The following is a 25,156-nucleotide window of genomic DNA, read 5'->3' on the forward strand; positions in this document are numbered from 1 at the left end:
GTTTGGAGCATCTGAGCTTGGAGCTGCTGTAAATCACCTCTGGAATAAATCAGCTCCTGCCTGCTGTGTTGGAGGGGACAAGGAGGAGCAGGGAGGACCAGGAATGCTTTTCCAGCAGCTCCTGGGAAGGATGCTCTGAAATTGGGCAGGGTTGGATGTGCTCAGGGAACACCACAGAGCTTCACTTCTCCTGCTTTCTGTTGGTTCCTCTCTGTTGGAACCCTGGGCACTGAGAATTTCAGGCTTTCTGTGCTGCCAGGCTCTGACCCCCAGGAGAACACTGCACTGACCTGAGGCCCTGGAGAAGCTTCCAGAATGGAATGGCAGAACTGGGATTGTGGGTGTAGGGTTTGGATAGAAGTGTGTGATATCACAGGGTGGCAAACTTAGAGTTTGGGGGTTTAGAATACAGTAATATACATAAAACAAGATGGAGGTTTTAGGGTGGAGGCTGCTCCTTCTTCTTCACCTTCTTCCCTATGGGTTTGGGTGGTTTTGTGTAATTGGATAAAAAAGTCCCCATTGCAGCCATGGGTGGTTGGTTATTGGATAAAAGTGAAAATAATTGAGGTGTCATTTCTTAATTGGACAGTTTATCCTTCAAAGGCCTTGTAGAGAGAGAGCTGGGGCTCCATTTTTAGTTTGTTAGAGTGAAGTGCTGCAGAACTCAGGGTTTGTGAGACTGTAACAGAGATAGGAACTAACAAACATCTGAGTCCAAACACAAAATTTCATCTAGCACATTTAATCCCAACCTTGGCAAAAAAGAAGTTAAGACTCAACACCTCTCCATTTACCTCCTGGTTCAGAAAAAACCCACTCCAATGTTTTCATGCTCCAAATAAATGATCCCAGGCAGGACTCAGCCCTGTTTTGTGCTTGCAGGACATTGATGTGATATTCAGCAACATCTCGGACATCCACGAGCTGACAGTGAAGCTTTTGGGCCTGATTGAGGACACTGTGGAAATGACAGATGAAAGCAGCCCTCACCCCCTGGCTGGCAGCTGCTTTGAGGACCTGGCAGAGGTTTGGTGTTTCATTTGGTTGGTTTAGGGGTTTTTTTATGTTTGTTTTTATTAAATCACTCAAATTGGGTGTAGTGGTTTTGTGACGGTGTTCACAGGGGTTCTTGGATGAGGGAAGAGACGAGGATCTGACTCCATGTTTCAGAGGGCTGATTTATTATTTTATGATATATATTATATTAAAACTATACTAAAAGAATAGAAGAAAGGATTTCATCAGAAGGCTGGCTAAGAATAGGAAAAGAAACAATGATAACAAAGGATTGTGTCTTGGACAGAGAGTCTGAGCCAGCTGACTGTGATTGGCCATTAATTACAAACAACCACATGAGACCAATCCCAGATGCACCTGTTGCATTCCACAGCAGCAGATAATCAATGTTTATATTTTGTTCCTGAGGTTTCTCAGCTTCTCAGGAGAAAAAAATCTTAAGGATTCTTCAGAAAATATTGTGACTCCATGGTTTTGGTTCGCCAGTTTTGAGATTTCCTGACCAATGCACCCAGGAGTGTGGAGGGTTCAGTGCTGCCCAATCCCAGCACCCATTTCCTGCTGGGAGGGAAGATTGGGAGAAAGGCAAAGCTCAAAACCTTAAAAGGGTCTAAAGAAAACTTTTTTAACAGTAACTAAAAGAAAGAGTGATAATAATCACAACAAAACCTTCAGAGCACTTCTCCTCCCCCACAGGCTTTTCTTTCCCACTGACAATGTGAAGAAACAAAATGAGTGAATGGCAAATTTTTGGTTTTATCTGAAAATTATGATGTTTATTTTTAAAATTAAAGTTTTTATTTATGTTTTATTTTAATTTTTTTCTATTTATAATAATTAAACTTTTATATTAAGTTTGAATTTTGCTTTTATATATCTTCCATTTTTAAGATCTGAGCTTGCATGGATACCCCAGCACCACCTGGAGAATAGTTACATTTTTGTGGCTATAGAAAATAGTGATTTTTGGGCACAGGTGCCACTCATTTAGGAATAGACCATAAAGATAAAGTTTTCTTGGCATTGCTTCAATAACCACTCACATAGGAAAGTCCAGCTGACCGAGTCTTAGCAGTTATTGAAGCATAATTGCTTTGTAATGATAAGGAGAAGTGTTTGATCAATGGATTAAAGCAGTTATGATATTAAAACTATTTAAAAAAACCTTAAATTTGAAATAGTGCAGCATTATCCTGGAAAAAAATCTGATTTTATTGCAAAAGCTGCTCTGAGTCATCCAGTGCCTTAATGGAAACAAATCCTTTTCAGTGAGTGAAAATCTCATCTGATTTTTCATTCACTGAAAAACTTGAAGAGGAAATGAAGTCCAGATTATTTTTCCAAGCTCTTTATGAAGGTAATATATTTGAATTTATGAATTCAGTTAGTATGGGGCAAGACCTGCTCAGTAAGTGAGCTGTTGGTGTGATCATCTCACGGGGTGAGATCATCTTTGTGTCAGTGTTTGCAGAAGGAATCATTACAGGGAGATAGCAGAGTGAAGTGTTTATTTGCTCTGCTTATCTCCCTGCCAGCATTGTTCATTTAGTGTTGCCATTAAAAAGGTCCTTCAACTTCTTGGGAAGGATAATTAAAACCAAACAAGCCTTGCAAGCTGGAATCTTCCTGCTTTGTCTGTTTTTTTCTGCATCAGCTCCCTGGAAGGTTTCAAAACATAAATATTGTCGTGGTTTTGAGATAAGGAAGTGTGGGGGAAATAAAACATTGGTTTTGTGTATGGGAAAAATAAAATATTTTTTGCTGGTGTGGAGGAAACTCAGAAACAGACAGAAGTGGGAGATGGATGGTTGAGGACAGGGCAGAAAGTTTCTGAAGGGATCTTCTCAGGGCAGCTGATGGAACAAGGGGTTGTCAGTAAGTTGTACATTTATTTTCTGCTGTTTGTGTTTCCATAAGAGGAGTTTTAAATATCCAGAAGGGAATAAAGGTGGGAGCAGTGCACACAGCCAGGGGTGAAATGGGCAAACCCCAATCCAGGGCCACATCCTGCGCTGGGATCCTTACAAGGACATCAGGGTGATGCTTCCACAGAATCCCAGAAGGGTTTGGGATCAAATCCCAGCCAGTGCCACCCCTGCCATGGCAGGGACACCTCCCACTGTCCCAGGGTGTCCAAACCCCAGTGTCCATCCTGGCCTTGGCACTGCCAGGGATCCAGGGGCAGCCACAGCTGCTCTGGCAATTCCAGCCCAGCCTCTCCCCACCCTCACAAGGAAGAATTCCCAATATCCCACCTAACCCTGCCCTCCTTCAGCCAAAAGCCATCCCTTTCAATATTCCAGAATTCCATATTTCAGTCACTTTTGCAGCATTGCAAGCATAAAACCCTTTTTAAATAATTCATCTCTTTAGGAAGATCCCTAATGCAGTTCATTTATTCTCATGTTCATAAAACAAACCCAAAACATAAAAACACTGATTGAAGTCTGAGTGGAAGAAACTGAAAGCAATTGTAAATGCAGTAAAAATATAAAATAATTCCAGAAGAGAGCCCAGAGTCAGGGAATGCTGGCCTGGCTCCTTTAGTGGGTTTGCACTATGGATTCCACTGTGACTGGAGCCTTCAGCAGTGTTCAAACAAGCTTTTGTGGGGTTGGCATTCCCAAATCCAGAGCCTGGCAAGCACTGGGGTGAGGAGAGGGATGTGCTGAGGCCAGCAGTGACTCAGGAGTGAATCAGTCCCTGCAGGGCCTGGGATCAGCCTGACAGGCCCTGGCACAGCCCAGCTGGGGGCCAGGAATGATCCTGCAACCAGGAATGATTCCTGCAGGGATTCCTGCAGCCAGGAATGATCCATGTGCAGCCAGGAATGATCCCTGCAACCAGGAATGATCCCTGCAGGGATTCCTGCAGCCAGAAATGATCCCTGTGCAGCCAGGAATGATCCCTGTGCAGCCAGAAATGATCCCTGTAGGGATTCCTGCAGCCAGGAATGATCCCTGTGCAGCCAGGAATGATTCCTGCAGGGATTCCTGCAGCCAGGAATGATCCCTGCAACCAGAAATTATTCCTGCAGGGATCCCTGCAACCAGAAATTATTCCTGAAACCAGAAATTATTCCTACAGCCAGAAATTATTCCTGTACAGCCAGAAACGATTCCTGTGGGATCCCTGTGCAGCCAGAGTGATTCCTGTGGGATTTCTGCAATCAGAAATTATTCCTGCAGGGATTTCTGTACAGTCAGAAATTATTCCTGTGGGATCCCTATACAGGCAGAAATTATCCCTACAACCAGAAGTTATTCCTGCAGGGATTCCTGTACAACCAGGAATGATTCCTGTGGGATTCCTGCAATCAGAAATTATTTCTGTGGGATCCCTGTACAGCCAGGAATGATCCCTGCAATCAGAAATGATCCTTGCAACCAGAAATTATTCCTGTAGGATTCCTACAACCAGAAATTATTCCTGCAATCAGTAATTATCCCTGTGGGATCCCTGTGCCTCCAGGTTTCCCTCCCATCCTGCTGTAGCTGATGCTGTGCAGTCACAGCTCCATACTCCCAACAAAACAATAATTTTTGCATCCAAACCCTTGATGGCACTTGAGGATTTTCCCTTGGGACTGGTTACTCTGTCCCAAATGAGATATTTTCACTAGAAAAGTGTCCCAAGTTTGCACATTGTCCATCCTTATGGACAGAGGGGAGGTAAAATTGCCATTCCATGTGAAATGGGGAGAAAAGCAAAAACTTCTCTTGGTCCCCACTGCTTCAGTACAACAAACTTTGTGTTGGCCATAAAGATGGGGAGGTTGAGGAATTCCAAGAAAATTCTGAGCATTTAAAAGCTGGAAGTGAAATAAGATTGTGGTTTATTCAATATTTATTTTGCAAAATCAATATTTTCTTGAAAAGTTCCATCAGCTTATTCAAGGAAATTGTTGTAGCAGCTGGGACAGAAATAGTTTGGATCCTTCACTCCTGTTTATAATTCTGTTTTTATTTAGGAGCAAGCCTTTGATCCATATGAAACTTTGTCCCAGGATATTCTCTCTCCACAATTTCATGAGCATTTTAACAACTTAATGGCCAAACCTGCTGTGGCTCTGCACTTCCAGGTGAGTGCAAATGAGAAATCCTGAATGGTTTAATTCTCATATTTCAAAGGTTGGAATTCTGTCAGTAATTCTTTGCTTCAACCAAGGAAGAAATCCTCAAGGTCCTTCCCCTCCTTCAGTGTGGGATATTTTGACTTTGCCTCTTGTACAAACAGGGCACAGCTCTGACCCTTCCATGGGTGGTTTGCAGGTTTTTTTCTCCTCACACCCTGTATGAGAACAGAGAGTGAATTCTCACACTGCCACTTTGATTTTACCTTTTAGAGGCACACAAACACCATATTTTCATTTTCTTCTCTGCACATCCAGCCCTGAGGCTGTGACTGGTTCTTTTTCTGGAATAATTCCTCAGTAATTCCTTAGTCACTGCTGGCCAGCAGGATAATCTGTGATTCTTTTATTGGTTTATTGCTTCTTTCTGCCTGTGTAGCAGATTTATTAATTAAAATTATAAAAAAAAATTTAATAAATATTAAAAATTATTTAAAATGCTGCTCAGGCTGGCTTGGTGTTCAGAAATGCCCTTAGAGAAGCTGCTGAGCAAGTGAGGGGGCACTGGTGCTCCCAGTTAAACCCAGTTAAACTCAGTTTAGGGGTACTGGGACATCTCTGCAGGATGAGATCCAGCTGAGCCTTTCCTTCAGGGAATGTTTCCTCTGCAGCTCCTTGCTGAGCTGGATCATCTCTTCAATATTCCTCAATATTAAATTCAATATTTTGTCAACATTAAGGAAATTCCTGTTGAGTATTCCTTCAATATTAAGGAAGGCTCTTTGCCTCCTGCCCCCCTAAAAATTTAAAGCTCAAAGCTGGAATTTGATTCTCTTATTCCAGATTAAATTGATATTTTAGTCAGGTGGTGAATCTGGCCTCCTTCCTGTCCCTGAGGTAATTCAGTCTCTCCGCAGATGGAAGGTGCAGGAATTTCACCACTGGCTGGAAAAATCTCTCCTCATCTTACAGCCTGAATTACTGCCTCAGTAACTGCTGGGAATGGAAAATATTTCTCATTTTTTAAGTGATAAACCTGTGATTCTCAGTTTCTGAGGGTGATACTGATTTCTGCAGTACCCAGTGAGGCCTCCATATATCTGTGAGATATTAGACAGTGAATATTCTGAATATTTGAGTGTAAATAATCCTGGTTTTTCTCCTTTCCAGTCCACAGCTGAAGGATTTAAGGAGGCTGTCCAGTATGTCCTGCCTCGCCTCATGCTGATCCCAGTCTATCATTGCTTGCACTACTTTGAGTTGCTGCAGGTAAATGGAGCCACACTCTCCTTTCTGATTGAAAATAATTATTCATGTAAAAAATCTGAGCTTTTAAATAGCTGGTTATATTTTATTTAATCCCTCAGAAAATTAAAATTATTTAACGCTGTTACTTGGTTTCTGAAAATTAAAAGCTTATTTTAAAAATCTTAAAAAGCACCCGTTGCTCCCATATAAACATTTAAGCTACATTTTATTAAACAAATCTTTATTGAACTTGAGTTCTAATATATTTGAAAAAATTTAAATTTTAATTTAATTAAAGTTGAATTAAATTTAAATTTAAAGAATTTTTAAAATCTGAAAATTGAATACACAAATCTAGTTTCTTCCTTCTATGAGTTCTGAATTTTTTGTCCATTCAGAAGCTAAGCAGGATTCAGTCAGAATTCTCAGTCTCAGGTCACACTCCAGTGCAGCTCTGTTTATTTTTATTATTTCAGAATAATCCATTCTTAATATATCAGCCACTTCCCCTGGGTCCTAGTTGGAATTAGCTGAGGATAATGTAAAAAAGGTTCTGTTTGCCCCATTGTGGGGAGAAAGTTTGTAATGCTTTGAGGGTAAATGAATTATTAACTAACAGGGATGAATTAAATTAAATGGGTAGAACAGCCCGTGGCTGTAGCTGACATTTGGAAATAGCAGCAGGAATTACTCTGGGAGGTTCTCAGTGTGAAATCTGATGCTGCACAGGTGAGTTACAGGGATTTCCTTGGTGTTTTAAAGGATTTACTTGTGTGAAGGAAGAAAACAGAATTTTTCTATAATCCAACCTGAATATTTCTAGGAGTTGGGTTAACACCAGGTCTGACAGCAATATTTAGCACAAGCTCCTTTTTTTTTTTTATTTCTACTTCATTTCACTCTTGTTTTCCTCATGTCTGCTGTGATTTTTTGCATATCCTGATTTAAATAAGTAAAAACAAGGGATGATTTATTTCGACCTATCCCCAGTGAATGGATTGCCAGTATTTTGCAGAAAAGTTGAAATCCCAGAATGGTATGGGTTGGAAGGGACCTTAAAAATCATGTGGTTCCAACCCCTGCCATGGGCTGGGACAGCTTCCAATGTACTAAATATTTGTGATTTCAGTACATTTTTAACTATTAAGCATTTCTAGTGATAGTCAGTTTAGAAAACAGTTTAAAAAAAACTTTTAAAAACCCCAAACAATCTTAATTTTCTACAACTTCCTGACAGGAGGGTGGGGGACAGGAGAGTCAAGCTCTGCCAAGGGAGGTTTAAATTAAATATCAGGAAAAATTTCTTCATCAGAAGAGTCTCTTTCAAAATAATGAACTTCCCTTTCCATGATCATCACCGGTGTGGGACAATTCTCTGGAAACTGTGAAAATCTTGCAGGCTGAAAAGCCAGAATTGGGGCAGGGACCTGCCAGGTACTGAGGTCAGGCTGATTAATGCCCCATTGTGTCTCAGAGCTGGGAAAGTGCATCAGAAGGAAATTTAAGGATGAAATTTAAGGATGAAATCACCTGCTGCCACAGCTCTGGGGGATTCTGAACCTGGAGCTGCTTTTACAAGTGTAAAATATATTGTGTTTTTTCCCTTTTTAAGAAGACATTACCACAGGTGCCCTGTAGAGCAGATTTTTTCTCCTATTTTTGATAAATGAAGCCTGGCAAAATAATTTTGTCGTGTTTTTATTTATTTTAAAGGATCATACAGCATGAAAGGTGATCATTTAGCAGTGAAAACATTTAAATTTGACCTTTATCCACAGAGTATGAGGTTTCTGAGTGGAATCTGACACTTGGCTGTCTCACAACTTTGTGAGCACAGAACAGAAATCTGAAATATCACCCTGGAGAAATGGTCAATCCAGAGTATTTTGTTGTGTTCCCATTAGTTGCAGGTTTCAAATCTGCATTTTATGTTGTTCTTTGAAAAAATCCTGAATTTACAGCAGGGATTTTTAGAAATCAGGGTGGTTTCGGGGATAAAAAAAGTATTTATTCAACAATTCTAATATATTATTGTAATAATTATAAAGATTATTATAAATATTGTATAAATATATAATTGTTATAAATATTGTAATAAACATTATTACAATAATGTGTATTCTATTATTATCTGTTATATTAATTACATTTTATTATATGTAATATTACTACAATATATAACATTAAAAACTGGTGGTACTGCTTCTCTGTTGCCATTGCATTTGCCTCTAGGAATTATGGCTGAAAACCAAAATGAAAGCAAAAAAGCAACAAAACATTCATATTTTCACAGTTTCAGTAGGGAGAGAAGCTCAGATTGAGACTTCTAGTCCTTGAGAAAGTTACCAAAAACCTCCTCTGGATTGGCATGTGAATAAAATAATGATTTACACAAACATAGGCCTCAGTATTTGCTTTTTTTGCAAAACAGCTAAACTGAAATGAATAAAATTAAAGTGTGAAAAGCCTGAAAATTCTTTCAAGCTGTAGAACTTTTCCTCCTTGTTGGGAAAACCTTCAGGATCTGCATCAGAGCCTCCTCTTTGCCTGAGCAAAGGGCTCAAGGTCCTGGGTGAATCCCTCCTTCCCTAATTCCTGCTCCTGACTCACCCAGCAACATCTGAAATTATCCCTCAATTGCTTCTCCCACCCTCAGGATTCTGCATTTCACACCTTTTTCATGTTCTTTGCATTTCCATGGCTGGCAGCAAGGAAAAATAGAATTTCCAGAGGTAGACATCTGATTTTTCCCTTCCCTGTACTGTTCCTCAGCTTCCCAGAAATTCTGAGCCACAAACTCTTCCTTTCTTGAATGTGGAGGTTGTTTGAGCATGGAAAACTAAAAATTTGGTAATTTAAACAACGTGGGAGTGTTTCTCAATTAGTTTTAGAATAAACTGAGGGATCCCAGCTGAGGGAATGTAGTGGGGAAAGGAAAAGAAGGATTCTGCCGTGCCAGTGAGTGTAAGGAAGATTTCCCTTCAAGTCTGGAGGTAAAACAGAGTTTATCCCAAACTGCATGGCAAGTTGACATAATTTTGCCCACCAGTTTATTAGCTTGAATTTTCCTTTTAAAAATTCAGAGTCCCAGCTGGAGGGGACCTTAAAACCCATCTCATTCCAGCCCCTGCCATGGGCAGTTCAGATGCTGTTGGATGTGAAAAGGGTTAAAAAGAAAAATCTCTTTTATTTTTTCAATAGTTTTTTAGGTACCACCTTAAAGAACCAAAAAGAGGAACTTTCAGGTTTTGCTCAAAGCATGTTGCTACCAGGTGGATGGAGATTATATGAAAATCTGTGGAATTCCCTAATTCAGGAAGTTTCTGTTGAGTGGAGGAGATGGATTTAGCCTTTATACCAAGGCAATACATTTGTTCTCACTGTCTTTACATTTTTCTGCAGTAGCAAATCTTGAATTTCAGACTTTATTTTGCTGTTTGCTCTGTGCAAAATCCTTGAGTTTGCTGAAGGTGCCAGAATTCAGGATGATAAGAAGCAAAGAAAATCTTGCTCCTTCTTGTCTTAAATTTGGATGGTTGAGATGAACTCATGGAAGGAAGATAGACAGAGTTCCATAAACCAGCTCTGAATCCTTGGCTATTTCAAACCTTCAAATTCTTGAATTTATCCAGTTTGAAACAGGATGTTTTTGATGAGATAACTGACAATTAGCATTAAAGGATAAAGGGTGGGTAAATTAAAGGGTAAATGTTTCTAAACTTGATGACTACCCTCTGATTTTCCTGAAGCTCTGACAAATATTTGTAATTTCATGCACATCTACTTTTGGTTGGGGCTCTGTAAAAAGTCACTGACTTGAAATCACCGAAATTTCACCGAGCGCTTCTTTCAGTCTTCTTACCCTGCTGGAAATGAGGCAGATGTGAAAGAAAACCAATGTTTGTTGTTGTGTGTCAGCAATTGCAGGAGTGCAGTGAGGATGAAGAGGACAGGGAGTGCCTGAAGCAGGCCATCACAGCCCTGCTGAACCTGCAGTGCAGCATGGAGCGCATTTACAGCAAGCACTCGCCGCGCCGCCGGCCCGGGTAAGCACCGCAGAGCCCACATGCCAGGGAGGGACATAAATCCCCTTTTCCTGCTGGAAAATCTCTGCGTTTCCTTTTCAAGGCATGTGTTGTTGCCAGTTTTCTTTGTAGATGGAGCAGCAAGCAAAACTCATCCACTTGTAAGAATAATGTGAATAATCGTCTTGGTTTGAAAGGATAGATGTCTGTTAAGGAAGGCAGGAGTCTCTCCTGAAATGGAAAATGTAAATGCCTTCTCTATGAATTATAATTTTGAAAATAAGGGGTTTTCAGGTAAAGACATGAGAGTAAGAATAATAGCTTTTATTAGAGAAGAAAATAAAAATAAAATTTAAAAATGCAATAATACAAAACAACAGAATCAGAAATGGACCTGGCACCCTGTGGGTCAGCCCCATGCCATGGGGGCTCAGCCCTCCTGCAGTGCCAGCTGTGGCTCTGCTGCAGCAGGGATCCTGCACAAGGGGGGAGTTTTCCTCTGCAGCTCCAGGGCTGCTGCAGATGGGCCTGGGCTCCCTCTGGCCATGCAGGGCAGCAGAAAGCTGCTCCTCTGGCAGTGCAGGGGGCAAAGGCTGCTGTGCTGTGCCAGGCTCAGATTGGATCCAGGCAGGAATGCTTGGCTCCTCCCCTGGGCGGAGCATCTCCCCATGGGATGGTGGGATTGGATCAGCCCTGCAGGGACACTCAGTGGCCATGGACAGCAGAGATCTCCTGCAGGGAGGGTTGGCTGGGGGAGAGATAAAGAAACAACTGCCCCAGGAACAGCAGAGAACTGCCCCAGCTCTGACACATAGGAATAGAATACACACCCCTAAACCACATCTTACTCCCCAGGACAATATTCTACTCCTGCCCACCCAAAGCAGTGCATGTGGCTTATTTAGAACTTGATTAGGGCAACTTGAGGGAAAAAAAGTCCCGATTTCAGCAATTAATTCCGTTGATTATTTTAGTCTTTTGGGATGGTAAATCTGGAGCATGCCCACCGTGACACTTGCCGTTCCTCCTGGCAGGGAGCCGGTCTGTCGCTTCTACCACCGGCAGATCAGGAGCAAACACTTGGCCATCAAAAAAATGAACGAAATCCAGAAGAACATCGACGGCTGGGAAGGCAAAGACATCGGGCAGTGCTGCAACGAGTTCATCATGGAAGGAGGGCTGACCAAGATCGGGGCCAAACACGAGCGCCACATCTTCCTCTTCGACGGGCTGCTGATCAGCTGCAAGGCCAACCACGGGCAGTCGCGGCTGCCCGGCTACAGCAGCGCCGAGTACAGGCTCAAGGAGAAGATCGTCATGAGGAAGATGCAGGTGGTGGACAAGGAGGACACCGCGGAGTACAGGCACGCCTTCGAGCTGGTGTCCAAGGACGACAGCAGCGTGCTGTTCGCGGCCAGGTCGGCCGAGGAGAAGAGCACGTGGATGGCGGCGCTGGTGTCGCTGCAGTACCGCAGCACCCTGGACAGGATGCTGGACTCGGTGCTGCTGCAGGAGGAGAACGAGCAGCCCCTGAGGCTGCCCAGCCCCAGCGTCTATCGCTTCGTGGTGGAGGACTCCGAGGAGAACATCGTGTTTGAGGACAACCTGCAGAGCAGGAATGGCATCCCCATCATCAAAGGGGGCACGGTGGTGAAGCTCATCGAGAGGCTGACCTACCATATGTATGCAGGTATCCTCAGCTGTGCGTTTTCATCCTTTCATCCTTAGGGTTTTTCCTGCTTGTAATGAAATGTAAAATAAGATCTGCAGGGAGTAAAAATATGTTATTAAATCACCTGGCTTTGTAGGCAAAGCTGAAAGAAATTCTGAGTATGCAAACCTTTCATCCCCTGAAAAAACCACAAAAATGTTTCCATGTTTCATCCTGGCCAAAGCAATGGAGTTGTTACAGGCTGAGGCTCTGTGAAGGAAGAAAAGGGTTGAAAGTTATATTTATTGTAATTTTTTTTTAGCTGTATTTTTTATATTTATTACATTCAGCCCGCCACTCTGTGAAGTATCTGGGTTGGAGGTTATATTTATTATATTTTTTCATTATTATTATTTATTTTTAATTTTTTTCTGTATTTTTTATATTTATTATATTCAGCCTGCCACTCTGTGAAGTATCTGGGTTGAAGGTTATGTATTTATTCTTTTTTTATTTTACTTTATTTTTTATTTTGCTGTATTTTTATATTTGTTACATTCAGCCTGCCACTCTGTGAAATATCTGGGTTGAAGGTTATATTTATTATATTTACTGTATTTTTATTAATATTGTTTACATTTTCATTTTGTTATTTATGTTATTTTTTATTTTGCTGTATTTTTTATATTTATTACATTCAGCCCACCACTCTGTGAAGTATCTGAGTTGAAGGGGTTTTTTTAAATTTTATTTGATTATTTATATTTAATTTTGTATTTTGCTGAATTTTTAATATTTATTATATTCAGCCTGCCACTCTGTGAAGTATCTGGGTTGAAGGTTATATTTATTATATATTTTTTTAATTTTTATTTTATTACATATTTTTTATTTTGCTGTATTTTTTATATTTATTATATTCAGCCTGCCACTCTGAAGTATCTGGGTTGGAGGTTATACTTATTACATTCACTGTATTTTTTATATATTTATTACATTCAGCCTGCCACTATGTGAAGAGTCTGGGTTGAAGTTTATATTTATTATATTCACTGTATTTTTAATATATTTATATTTTATTTTTTATATTTATATTTTATATTCAGTCTGCACTCTGTGAAGTATCTGAGTTGAAGGGGTTTTTTTAAATTTTATTTTATTATTTATATTTAATTTTTTGTTTTGCTGTATTTTTTATATTTATTATATTCAGCCTGCCACTCTGTGAAGTATCTGGGTTGGAGGTTATATTTATTATATTCACTGTATTTTTTATGTATTTATTACATTCAGCCTGCACTCTGTGAAGTGTCTGGGTTGAAGTTTATATTTATTATATTCACTGTATTTTTTATATATTTATTACACTCAGCCTGCACTCTGTGAAGTATCTGGGTTGAATCAGCATTTTCAGCCTGTCAGTGTCAGAAAGGCCCAGAAGTGAAAGCTTTAGGAGTTCCATCAAGTGCTGATGCTGAGGAAAACGCTGGGTCTCAGTTTTGGGCTGCCAGGGGAAGCTGGTGCTGTTGGGACTGATGTGCAATTTTTGTTACATTTCCCCAATAGCTCAGCTGGTCAGGGAGAGTCATTTCTCAGGGAAGGCTGAGACAGAGGTTTTAAGAGAATCTTGGATGTGCAGTTCAGTATTTTTCAGGGAAATGCACCAAAGAACTGAGTGAAAATTTCCCAGGCCCTGTCATTTCTGGTGTTTTTCAAATACAGTGCTTGACATACAACCTCAGTGTCTTCTCTGCACATTAAACTTTTTCTTTGTATTTTATTTCTCATCTTTTACAACTGGATATAAACCCCCTGCTGTCATTTTCTTGCTCAATCCTTACAGATCCTAATTTTGTCCGGACTTTCCTGACCACCTACCGCTCCTTTTGCAAGCCCCAGGAGCTGCTGAGTCTGCTGATAGAAAGGTGAGCAGTGATCCTCCTTGCTGAAGGGTGGAAAAGGGTTGGAATCACAGAATAAAATCCCAGAATGATTTGAGAAAGGATCTTAAAATCCATCCAGTGCCACCCCCTGCCATGGCAGGGACACTTCCAGTATCCCAGGCTGCTCCAAGCCCTGTCCAGCCTGGCCTTGGATGCTTCCAGGGTTGGAGCAATCACAGTTTCTCTGGTAATTCTATTCCAGGGCCTCCCGACCCTCACAGCCAGGAATTTATTCCTCAAATCCCATCTAAGCCTCCTCTCTGACAGTTTGAAGCCTTTCCCCTTGTCCTGTCCCTCCAGTTCCTGATGAGTTTTGTATATTTGGAATCACAGAACATCCCGAGTTGGAAGGGACCCACAAAAATCAGAGATTCCAAGTGCTCCTTTCCTGCTCAGGATCCCAGTGTCAAATTTCAGTGTTCTGTGAAGTTTATAAACCAGGTTTTCACTGCTTCCTTTTCCCAGTTTAAATGAGTTACCTGAATGAGGTAAGAGCTGGAGCACCTGGTGTGCCTGGGCTGTGGGTGGTGATGTTGTGAACTGCTGAATTGGCTCATGAGAGAGTTGAGTGCACGATGGAAATGAGGACAGAAATGTTCCAGGCAGTTTGTTTGAAGGCACAGGATGAAGGTAAACAGCATTTTAATGCAGTGTGGTAAAGCTGCTCTTAAGCTCTCATCTAATCTTCCCTTAATCATGCCAGCAGGTCCTTAAAAACCTTCTATCCCAGTCTAGACATGGTGTGATGAGCAGAGCAGCAGAGAATTAGCAGGGTGTGGAGTTGGGCTGAGGGAATTCCGGGCAAACCGGACGGCAGAGCAGCACCTGCCGAGTTTATATAAATAACATTTCTCCAAACTGCAGCTTGTGCACAGAGGGGCTGTGTTCTGTCCTGCCTGCCATCCCTGTGTGGTGTTCCCCCAGGTTTGAGATCCCTGAGCCCGAGCCCACCGAGGCAGACAGGCTGGCCATCGAGAAGGGGGAGCAGCCCATCAGCGCCGACCTGAAACGCTTCCGCAAGGAGTACGTGCAGCCCGTGCAGCTCAGGTGTGTGTGTGCCCCTGCCTGCCCTGGCACTGCCAGCCTGGCCTGCCCTGAGCTCCTGCAGCCTTCAGGCTTCAGCCATGTCTGCCAGCATCACATCCCAAATGCTGTCCTGATTATCCCAGTGGCTGCTGGGGCTGAGCTGGCCCAGCTGGGATCCCCACCCACGGCGCCTGTGGCTGAGGGATGTGGAGCTCCCAGCAGGGCTGAGCTCTCAAAGCATTCCTTGTTCCCAGCCCTGGGAAGATAATTCCTCTGTTCCCAGTTTTCCAGCCCTGCTGGTGTTCCACTCCCTTTCCCAGCCCCGTGCATGTGTTTGCTCACAGACAGGCAGACTCTTGTCTGTGCTGCACAGTGCAGTGGGCTGCAGGGAATCTTCAAGGTCCTGCTGACCAAGCTAATTTGGGGAACAATTAAGCATTTCTAGCATGAATGAGAGTAATTGTTGCCCTGATTTGGGATCGAGACAGGAGCAGACAGATCACAAGCAGTGTTTGCTTGAGCAACTTTTAGTCATTACACTGATGAGTAACATCAAGATGTTCCTATTAATGGCACATTAATTTTACTAATATTAATTATTAATTACACACACAGAGAACCCTTAGTTACTCTGCTACAACACATTCCTGTTGGAGCAACAGCAGTTGACTCAAAGGGTCACACTGACATGCCAGTACCTCCAAGGTGTTCAGAAAGTCACTCAGGGCTCCCATTTTTATCAGAAACCCATGTGCATATATATATATAAAATATTTAAAAGACAAATCTGTGGGTAACCCTGCAGTTTTCCACCACACAGAGCTGCCACCACCTTCTTGAACGTGATCCAAGTCACACAACCTCACCATAACCTTGCTCCTCCTGCATGCTGCTGGCCTTGGGCAGCTTATCAGGCCCTTGGTGTTCCCACTTTATCAGCTGCTGGGGGTTCAGCAGCGCCACAAGTCTCCACAGTTATCAGTTCCTGGCAGAGCTGCCTCTCAGCTCGTGCTCTCCCTGCTTTTGCTGTTTTCTGGGAGCTGTTTCTGATCCTTACTCTGTATTTCCAGCAGCTTGAAGCTGTCTTCAGCTGCAAATGAGTGACTTTGAGCTGCTGGTGGATAAACTCAGCACTTTGTGCATTCCAGTGTTGTTAAAAACATTGATCTCTACTTCAGAGACTGCAATTTGGGAAAAAGGGGGAGAATTGAAAGTGTTTATTCCTTCCCTGCTTCCCTGCACTCTCCATCTTGTAGAAAATGCAGTGCCCAGGCATGGAAGGACACAAATGAGAGGGGATGGGAAGGAGGAGGAGCTGAGCTGGAAGTGCAGTCAGCAGATCCAGGCACTCTCTGCCTTTCCCAGAGTTTTCACCACGGGATCTCAAGGGCAGAGATGGATTAGATAAGGTCCTGTTACATGAAACTTGGATTAAAACTTTGCCTCTTGGAATGTGGCATTGATTTCCAGCCTGAGTGATCTGTTTGGGCAGCAATTCTTTCATGGGATAAACCTTATTTTTTACCTTGCACCTTGGGAAGAGGAGAGTTAAGGAATTTTCCATGTGCCCTTCATTTGTCCTCAGTGTAGGACTGATTTTTGCTCAGGTGATGAATTGCACCTGGATAAATCAAAGTGTTGAAGGTGTGAGCTCAGCTTGTTTACCTGAAGAGACAAACCAGTTTTTTATTCTGATTTATCCTGAGTGCAGAAGGCTGAAAAGCTGCTGGAGTTCACTTTTAGAGACTGATTTATTAATGATTTCTGTAAGAAAGAGTAGAGAAAAATCAAGAGGAAATTCAGTGTTATCCTTAAAGGATGTACTGGATCTAACAGGCCTTTTGTGTCATTAAAAATTGTATAAGCAGGGCAGTAACAGCAACTTTGAAGCTGAAATTGGTGTGTAGGAAAGAAAGAAAGAATGACAAATTTGATTCTTAACAAGTGGGAGATCCTAATTAGCTTTTCATTAAAAAAAAAAAACACACAAAGAAAAAAAGGAAATTACAAGGCAAATTAGAAATCCCAATTTTATCTGATTTTGCTACGTCTCTTCCTCTTCTGACACCATCTCAACACTGGTGTTTTTCATATTATATTTTTAAATAGCACCAAGCTATATTTATGCTAAAACTATTCTTTAAAACCTATAAAATACATTTTCAGGAACAGTTTTAGCATAAATAGTTTTTAGGTTTTAAACCCCTGCCAAGCTCAGTCTTTGCTCTGCTCCTTTGTCCATGTGTATTTTGAGAGTCACCAACTACATGAATGTGGAACTTGACATTTGTAGGATTGTGGTTCATTTTTATGGGATAAGCCATGGAAGTCCTTTAAAAGAAAGTTAATATTTTTTCCTTTTTCCTCAGAATATTGAATGTTTTCCGGCACTGGGTCGAGCACCATTTTTATGATTTTGAGAGGGATCTGGAGCTGCTGGAGAGGCTGGAGACCTTCATTTCCAGTGTCAGAGGTGCAGTAAGGGGGCTCCTGTTCCTTCCCACGTTTTGGTACAACTTCCCAGGCTGCTCCTGGTGGATTTTGGGCCTGAGAATACCTTTACACACATGAGTAATTTTAATGCCTTTAATTGAGCTGTTTATGAGGCTTCCCTTTACATGAGGAAGCTTTGGCCTGGAGCCTGAACAGCTCCTAAAAATGATTTCAAGCATGAGGATAATAATACTTTAAATATATTTCCTTCTGGACAGCGTGGTCATCCTTGCCTGACTCCGTAATTCAGGCTGTCACCTTCCCCTTCTCCATAGAGAATTCCTTCCCTTTTGCTTACTGAGCTTTTTCCATCCTAATTTTTCCCATTTATACAAAGTTCCAATTGAAAATCACTAATCTTTCAGAAGAGGATATTGGGCCCATTTGGTATTTCTTCTTTTTGAACTAGATTTTTTTTGGCAGCCTCTGTGGAGGGCAGCAGTGTTGGCTTGTTTAATCCTTATCCTGACAGTTCCAGGTTTTCATTTTCAGAGTGCCAGGTCTTACATTGGGCAACACAATTCTGAAACAATTAAAAGGCCCTGGACACAGGGTCACTTTTTCCCACACCAAAACTGTCAGAGGATGTGGTTAAATAGAACAAGTTTCACATGTATTTATTTGTCAGCTGATACAGGTGCAAAAACCCATAGGGAAGAAATAGAGAAATACAAAGCTGGTTAATTTACGTGCAGAAATGCAGAATTCTGAGTCTACATTCAAATTTCTGAGGAGCTGGTTTGACTAAATTACCAAAAGTCCTTTAAAATCAGAGTTTCCAAAATGGTTTGGGTTGAAGGGAGCTTAAAGCTCATCCAGTGCCACCCCTGCCATGGCAGGGACACCTCCCCCTGTCCCAGGCTGCTCCAAGCCCTGTCCAGCCTGGCCTTGGGCACTGCCAGGGATCCAGGGGCAGCCACAGCTGTTCTGGGCACCTGTGCCAGGGCCTGCCCACCCTCCCAGCCAGGAATCCGAATTCCCAATATCCCATCTATCCCTGCCCTCTGACAGTTTGGATCCATTTCCCCCTGTCCTGTCCATCCATCCTTTATCCAAAGTCCCTCCAACCTGAGCTCCAGTTCCCAAATAGATTTATCTACAAATTCAAAATATTCCCTCCCCAGAGATTGCTCTATAATATTGACATTTATGAAAGAACATGAATTTCTTAAAAAGCAATTTATTGTAGCAAGATTGATGCACTTTTCCCCTCTTGGACTTGTAGTTTAACCCTCCCCTGTGTCAGTTTAAAACTGAACTTACAAGAGCATTAAAAAACCCGTGTATGGGGGATTTTTTTAAAAAATGATTTCTCTTGTACAGGAAAGTCCATGAAGAAGTGGGTGGAGTCCATTGCCAAGATCATCAAGAGGAAGAAGGCGCAGGCAGACGGGGTGAGCCACAACATCACGTTCGAGAGCCCGCCGCCGCCGCTGGAGTGGCACCTGTGGCGCGTGGGGCACGGCGAGGCGCTGGAGCTGATGACGCTGCACCCCATCGAGATCGCCCGGCAGCTCACCCTGCTCGAGTCAGACCTCTACAGGCACGGCCCCTCTCACACTCTGCTTTGCTTCTCTTGGGGTTTGGGAACACAGGGGGGGCTGGGGAGGGCAGGAACCTGAAATGGAAAATGTGAAATCTTTCCTATTGCATTTATGGGGTGCCCCGATGAAGGCAGGGATGATGAATCTGACTCCGTGTTCTCAGAAGGCTCATTTATTACTTTATAATACTATATTATATTAAAGAATACTATACTAAACTATACTGAAGAGTACAGAAAGGATACTTACACAATGCAAAAAAGATAATAATGAAAACTCGTGACTCTTTCCAGAGTCTCAACACAGCTTGGCCCCAATTGGCCATTGAGTGAAAACAGCTCACAGCAGAATCCAATGGAACAATCACCTGTGGGTGAACAATCTCCAAACACATTCCACATGAGCACAACACAGGAGAAGCAAATGAAATAAGAATTGTTTTCCTTTTCTCTGAGGCTTCTCAGCTTCCCAGGAGAAAAACCTTGGGTGAAAGGATTTTTCAGAGAATGTGAATGCCACACCCTCCCTCCAAATTGTCTAATTTTGAAATTAAGGGGCTCTCAGGCAAAGATCTGGGAGTAGGAATATCAGTTCTTTACTAGGAAAATTAAAAATACAAATGCAGTAGTACAAAGAAAGAAAACAAACCCCATCCAGAGCCAGACCATGCCCTGTCCCCTGTGTGTCAGGGGGTGTCCCAGCCCCATGCCATGGGGGCTCAGCCCTCCTGCAGTGCCAGCTGTGGCTCTGCTGCAGCAGGGATCCTGCACAAGGGGGGAGTTTTCCTCTGCAGCTCCAGGGCTGCTGCAGATGGGCCTGGGCTCCCTCTGGCCATGCAGAGCAGCAGAAAGCTGCTCCTCTGGCAGTGCAGGGGGCAGAGGCTGCTGTGCTGTGCCAGGCTCAGATTGGATCCAGGCAGGAATGCTTGGCTCCTCCCCTGGGCGGAGCATCTCCCCATGGGATGCTGGGATTGGATCAGCCCTGCAGGGACACTCAGTGGCCATGGACAGCAGAGATCTCCTGCAGGGAGGGTTGGCTGGGGGAGAGATAAAGAAACAACTGCCCCAGGAACAGCAGAGAACTGCCCCAGCTCTGACAGATGGGAAATAGAATATACAACCCCATTTCCAACTAAGACCTGTTTTCTTTTTTTGTGTATGTGTTAGGGTTGGGATTAAAAATGCTTAAGATGGTATTTTTTGTGTTTGAACTTAAATGTGTATTATTTTTTAGTTATATTATAGTTCTATTATAGTTTTACTTATAGTTAGAAGTTGGGAGTTTTGTAGTACTTCACTAATAGTTTACAAAATGGCTTTGTTAAGCTCTTTCTACAAGGTTTTTTAAGGATAAACTGTTTAATCAAGAAATGACACAAATTATTTTTGCTTTTAACTTAATAACTAATTATTTGTGATTTGCAACATGGATTTTTCTATCTAATTATACAATACTACTTAAACTCATGAAGAAGGTGAAGAAGAACTAGCTACTGCTTTTATACTTCTATTTTGTTTTAGATATATTATTCTGTTTTAAAACTTTAAACTCTAAGTTTTCTACTATGTGATATTACACATTTCTATTTAAACTCTACACTCATAATCTTAGTGCTATTTTATCATTTTGGAAGCTTTCTCTGCAGCTTCAGGTTAAATGTAGTGTTTGTTTGGGCGTCAGTGTCTTTCAAGACAGAAAGTCTAAAGTTCTCAGCATCAGGGTTCCAACACTCTCACACCTTTTTTGTCATTATTTCACCTAAAAAATGCTCCTCATTCACACCATTGGTCAAAAATACCCTGAGACTTCCAGAGTTTACAGGAAGAGGTTTCTTTGCTGTGTGCTCTATGTTAAAATATGCAAAGGAGTGGAAGAAAAGAGTTTTTATCTCCATATCAGGCTTGTGACAGCAGAAGTGCTGGGGGGATAATTCAGGAGTCTTACAAAATTCAAATTATAAAATCCTGTTCCTGCTTCAGTGATGGGAGGTTTTGTGTTGAAACCAACCTGTTGCTGCAAGTGCTTCACCTTCTTGTTTTCAGCTTTTAACTTTTTTGAAGTTGTTTTCTTGCCCTTTCAGAAGATTAAACTCACTCCTTTGTAATCTCCTTATCTGAAAATGCTTCTTCAAAATTATCCAATTTCAATTAAGATACAAATGTATTTCTTTCTGTACTTGAGCACTCAAAAAGTTGAGTTTTGTAGTAGATGAGGTGGGATTGGATTTGTGAAATAGCAGGTCGTGATTAAGGGGAGAAATAATATTTTAATGAAAACACAGAAATGACAGTTTTTATTGGTACTGAGCATTTTGCCTCCTGTTTTGTCATTGCCAGGGCTGTGCAGCCTTCTGAGCTCGTTGGCAGTGTGTGGACGAAGGAAGATAAGGAAATTAACTCCCCAAACCTCCTGAAAATGATTCGTCACACTACAAACCTCACTCTGTGGTTTGAGAAGTGAGTGCAGGGCAGTGCCATTGAGCACTTCTCCCCTGGGTGTGCTTTGGGCTTTGCTCGTTCATTTCTGCCAAATCCTCCCCTGACTTTGCAACTGGAACATGTGTAAGATGTGATTACACAAATTCATACTTGAGATTCTGGAGAGAGAGCCAAAATCTGCTGGGTTTTCATGGAAAAATTTGATTTAATAAGTCAGAAAGTGTCAGGTTTTATTTCTGAGTGTTTCTCAAATGCCATCTTTTGATCAGGTGCATTGTGGAAACTGAGAACTTTGAGGAGAGAGTGGCTGTGCTGAGCAGGATCATAGAAATCCTGCAGGTCTTCCAGGACCTCAATAATTTCAATGGAGTTCTGGAGATTGTCAGTGCTGTGAACTCTGTCTCTGTCTACAGGCTGGATCACACATTTGAGGTGAGTTTAGGGCATGGAAGAGGAAATTAAATCAGAATCCAGAGCTGGGTCCCACACGGTTCTGGAGTGAAATCCATCGTTGGCAGCAAAGCCTCCCTGGAGTAAAACAGAAAAAGGAGAATGTGAATAAAATGGTTTGAGTTTTGCATGACTCTGAAAAGCAGCACAAGGCCTTGAACTTAAAATCAAATGTTTAATTTTTATTAAAGACCAAATTTTTTAACTTTTAAGTTAAAATAACAATGTGTTTTCAGTAATCTGGAATGTTTTCTTTGGGATCCACATGACTGAATTGTTGGGGGCTGCAATCCAGAGCAAACCATTGCCACAAGAGGTTCTTTGAAACCTTCATTCCAATTCCTAAATTTTTCTCATAGAGCCAGGGATTTACCTTGTATTTACTAACCGTGCAAATGGTTCTTTGAAACTTTCATTCCAATTCCCAAATTTTGCTCAGAGACCCAGGGATTTCTTTTGTATTTGCTAACCATGCTGTTGAGAACATTTCCATCCCTATTTTTTTTTTTAATTTTGACAACTCAGGCACTCCAAGAAAGGAAGAAAAGAGTTCTGGATGAAGCAGTAGAATTAAGCCAAGATCATTTTAAGAAGTATTTAGCTAAGCTCAAGTCAATCAACCCTCCCTGTGTGCCTTTTTTTGGTAAGTGACATCAAATTTTTGGTGTGGTGTCACTCTGAAATTGAGTTTGCTGCAGAAATATGGTTAAAAACTTCCTTTTTTTTAAATCAGGAATATACCTAACAAATATCTTGAAGACAGAAGAAGGGAATCCTGACTTCCTTAAAAGACAAGGGAAAGAATTAATTAACTTCAGTAAGAGGAGAAAAGTGGCTGAAATCACAGGAGAGATTCAGCAGTATCAAAACCAGCCCTACTGCTTACGGGTTGAGCCAGAAATCCGGGTAAGCAGCCATGAAAAATCCCTTGGGGACTGGAGAGGGGGAAAATGCCAAATAATCTTCTAACACTGGACTAATTTTGCATGAATAGTGATTATCAAAAGAGGGGGGAGCAGTGGGTGGTAGACAACAAAGGAGCACACAAAGGAGCAGCCAAAAGTGGTGAAAAATGACATTTTGAATCTTATGAGTATTTCATTAAAAATTTCTCTGTGTGCTTATTTTTTAAATATTCTTGCTACTTGTTTCATTCAGAAATTCTTTGAAAATCTCAATCCCATGGGGAAGATACCAGAAAAGGAGTTTACAGATTATCTGTTCAATAAGTCCTTGGAGATTGAACCTCGGAACTGCAAGCAGCCTCCTCGATTTGTGAGTTTTTTATTGAAATTTCATGAGAACACCCTGAGTTGGAAGGGAACCACAGGGATCATCAGGTCCAATTCCTGCAGTATTTATTTAAAATTAAATTGCTAAAATTCACTGACCACTATGGAAATAACACATGGTTATCTCAATAAGCCAGGTGTATTTTCATCAGAATTCCTTATCCTGAGTTGATTTTCCCACTTGATTTAAAAATACTTCTGCTCCTGATGTTTGTCGCTACTAAAATATTTAATCTTTGTTTGATTTTAAAACTCACTTTTTCCCCCAAAACTTAAAATATTGCTGTCAAATTTGTATTTCTTATCATACAGTCATATGATAAAATATGGAGTAATATTTTTCATTTCACAATACCAAGAAATCTTACATTAATACTAATTAAAATATTACTTTTATACATATGTTCAGTTTTCTTTAAGAAAATTTATATTTTTGTTTTGTCTGAATATTTGATATTATTGCAAAAACTGCAGACTTTACCAGGTGCAACCATTTTTGCTGAAGAAAATACAGTTCCATTTAAAGGAGTAGCAATTTTGGGTTTAAAAGCCCAGCTCCTGGAGCTCAGAGTTCTTTTTTAAGCAGGAAAATCACAATTTAGAGCACTTGGTTTTTATATGTTGTAATTGCCTGAGGAACTGGAGCCATGTCTAATTTTTTGGGAGCGCTATAAATCATTTTTGCCATCTCTTGTTAGAGGAATGAGTAACATGATGTTACAAATGTGGCAAAAAACCACCAGAAATTGCTATTGCAAAAATGCTTCTGACAGTAATATTATTAAAATCTTTTCTAAAAATTGGGATCTAGTCAGCTGGGCAGGGATTCTTGACATCTTATGGTTTCCAAAGAGAGAGAATCTTACTGGAATTTCAGGAAAATCCAGCTGTGGGTGCTGCAATGTGCTGGACACCACTGAAAGATGGGGACATAATTCACTTGGCAAGGCTCAGCTTTGATCTGTGCTGGATTAACCCAAGCCTGACCAGGCTGAGTTTGTCCAGGCTGGTGTAGGAATTTTTCCTGGATAAACTGGAGGACAAGGACATGTTTCCAAGTGTGTCCTTGGTCCTGGATGTGTGCAGGGCCTGGTGACCCTCTGGTTTTGCTGTTTCTGTGGGGCTCTGCTGCAGCTCTGAGAGGCACCTGAAGCACATTTTTATTTCCCAAGGCTGTTTTTCCCAGTGTTTTGTCCAGGTTGGCAGCAGAACCTGGACTCTTCATTCCTCATACTTGAGGGGAAATAAAAGATTTTTTCAGCTGCATCCACAGCTTCCCAGCAAACCCCTGCTGTGTAAATAAGGCTGCAGCTCCCATCAGCTGTACCCCTGTGCTGCTCTTGGAGAAATACCTCAAAAATACCTCACAGGGCCTTGGGAATGCTGCAGGGGGGAATGGCAGCAGTGTTTGGGAATGCTGCAGTGGGGAATGGCAGCAGTGTTTGGGAATGCTGCAGTGGGGAATGGCAGCAGTGTTTGGGATTTCTGCAGTGGGGAATGGCAGCAGTGTGGGAATGCTGCAGTGGGGAATGGCAGCAGTGTTTGGGATTTCTGCAGTGGGGAATGGCAGCAGTGTTTGGGAATGCTGCAGTGGGGAATGGCAGCAGTGTTTGGGATTTCTGCAGTGGGGAATGGCAGCAGTGTTTGGGAATGCTGCAGTGGGGAATGGCAGTGTTTTTTGGGAATGCTGCAGTGTGGAACATTGCAGTGTTGGGAATGCTGCAATGTTTGGAACGTTGCAGTGTTGGGAATGTTGCAGTATGGAACGTTGCAGTGTTGGGAACATTGCAGTGTTGGGGACAGTGTTGGAAATGTTGCAGTGTGGAATGTTGCAATATTTGGAACGTTGCAGTGATGGGAACGTTGCAGTGTTGGGAATGTTGCAGTGTTGGGAACAGTTTTGATAATGTTGCAGTGTGGAATGTTGCGGTATTGGGAACAGTGTTGGGAATGT

General features: G+C 41.8%; 1 protein-coding gene across 1 annotated transcript in view; it reads left to right on the plus strand.

Moving 5' to 3' along the window:
• The window catches only part of SOS2 (SOS Ras/Rho guanine nucleotide exchange factor 2), a 50,208-nt gene that overhangs the window by 20,190 nt on the left and 4,862 nt on the right, over positions 1-25,156 (plus strand). Inside the window, exons 6-19 of the mRNA XM_058026883.1 lie at positions 886-1,029; positions 4,991-5,101; positions 6,263-6,361; positions 10,259-10,386; positions 11,400-12,055; positions 13,860-13,941; positions 14,884-15,006; positions 17,355-17,458; positions 18,802-19,021; positions 21,359-21,478; positions 21,730-21,892; positions 22,436-22,553; positions 22,644-22,816; positions 23,069-23,185. Coding sequence (XP_057882866.1) covers positions 886-1,029; positions 4,991-5,101; positions 6,263-6,361; positions 10,259-10,386; positions 11,400-12,055; positions 13,860-13,941; positions 14,884-15,006; positions 17,355-17,458; positions 18,802-19,021; positions 21,359-21,478; positions 21,730-21,892; positions 22,436-22,553; positions 22,644-22,816; positions 23,069-23,185 — 2,358 coding nt within the window. The remainder of the gene's footprint in view (positions 1-885; positions 1,030-4,990; positions 5,102-6,262; positions 6,362-10,258; positions 10,387-11,399; positions 12,056-13,859; positions 13,942-14,883; positions 15,007-17,354; positions 17,459-18,801; positions 19,022-21,358; positions 21,479-21,729; positions 21,893-22,435; positions 22,554-22,643; positions 22,817-23,068; positions 23,186-25,156) is intronic.

Source organism: Melospiza georgiana, chromosome 6, assembly GCF_028018845.1.
Source record: "Melospiza georgiana isolate bMelGeo1 chromosome 6, bMelGeo1.pri, whole genome shotgun sequence".
Taxonomy (NCBI): Eukaryota; Metazoa; Chordata; class Aves; order Passeriformes; family Passerellidae; genus Melospiza; species Melospiza georgiana.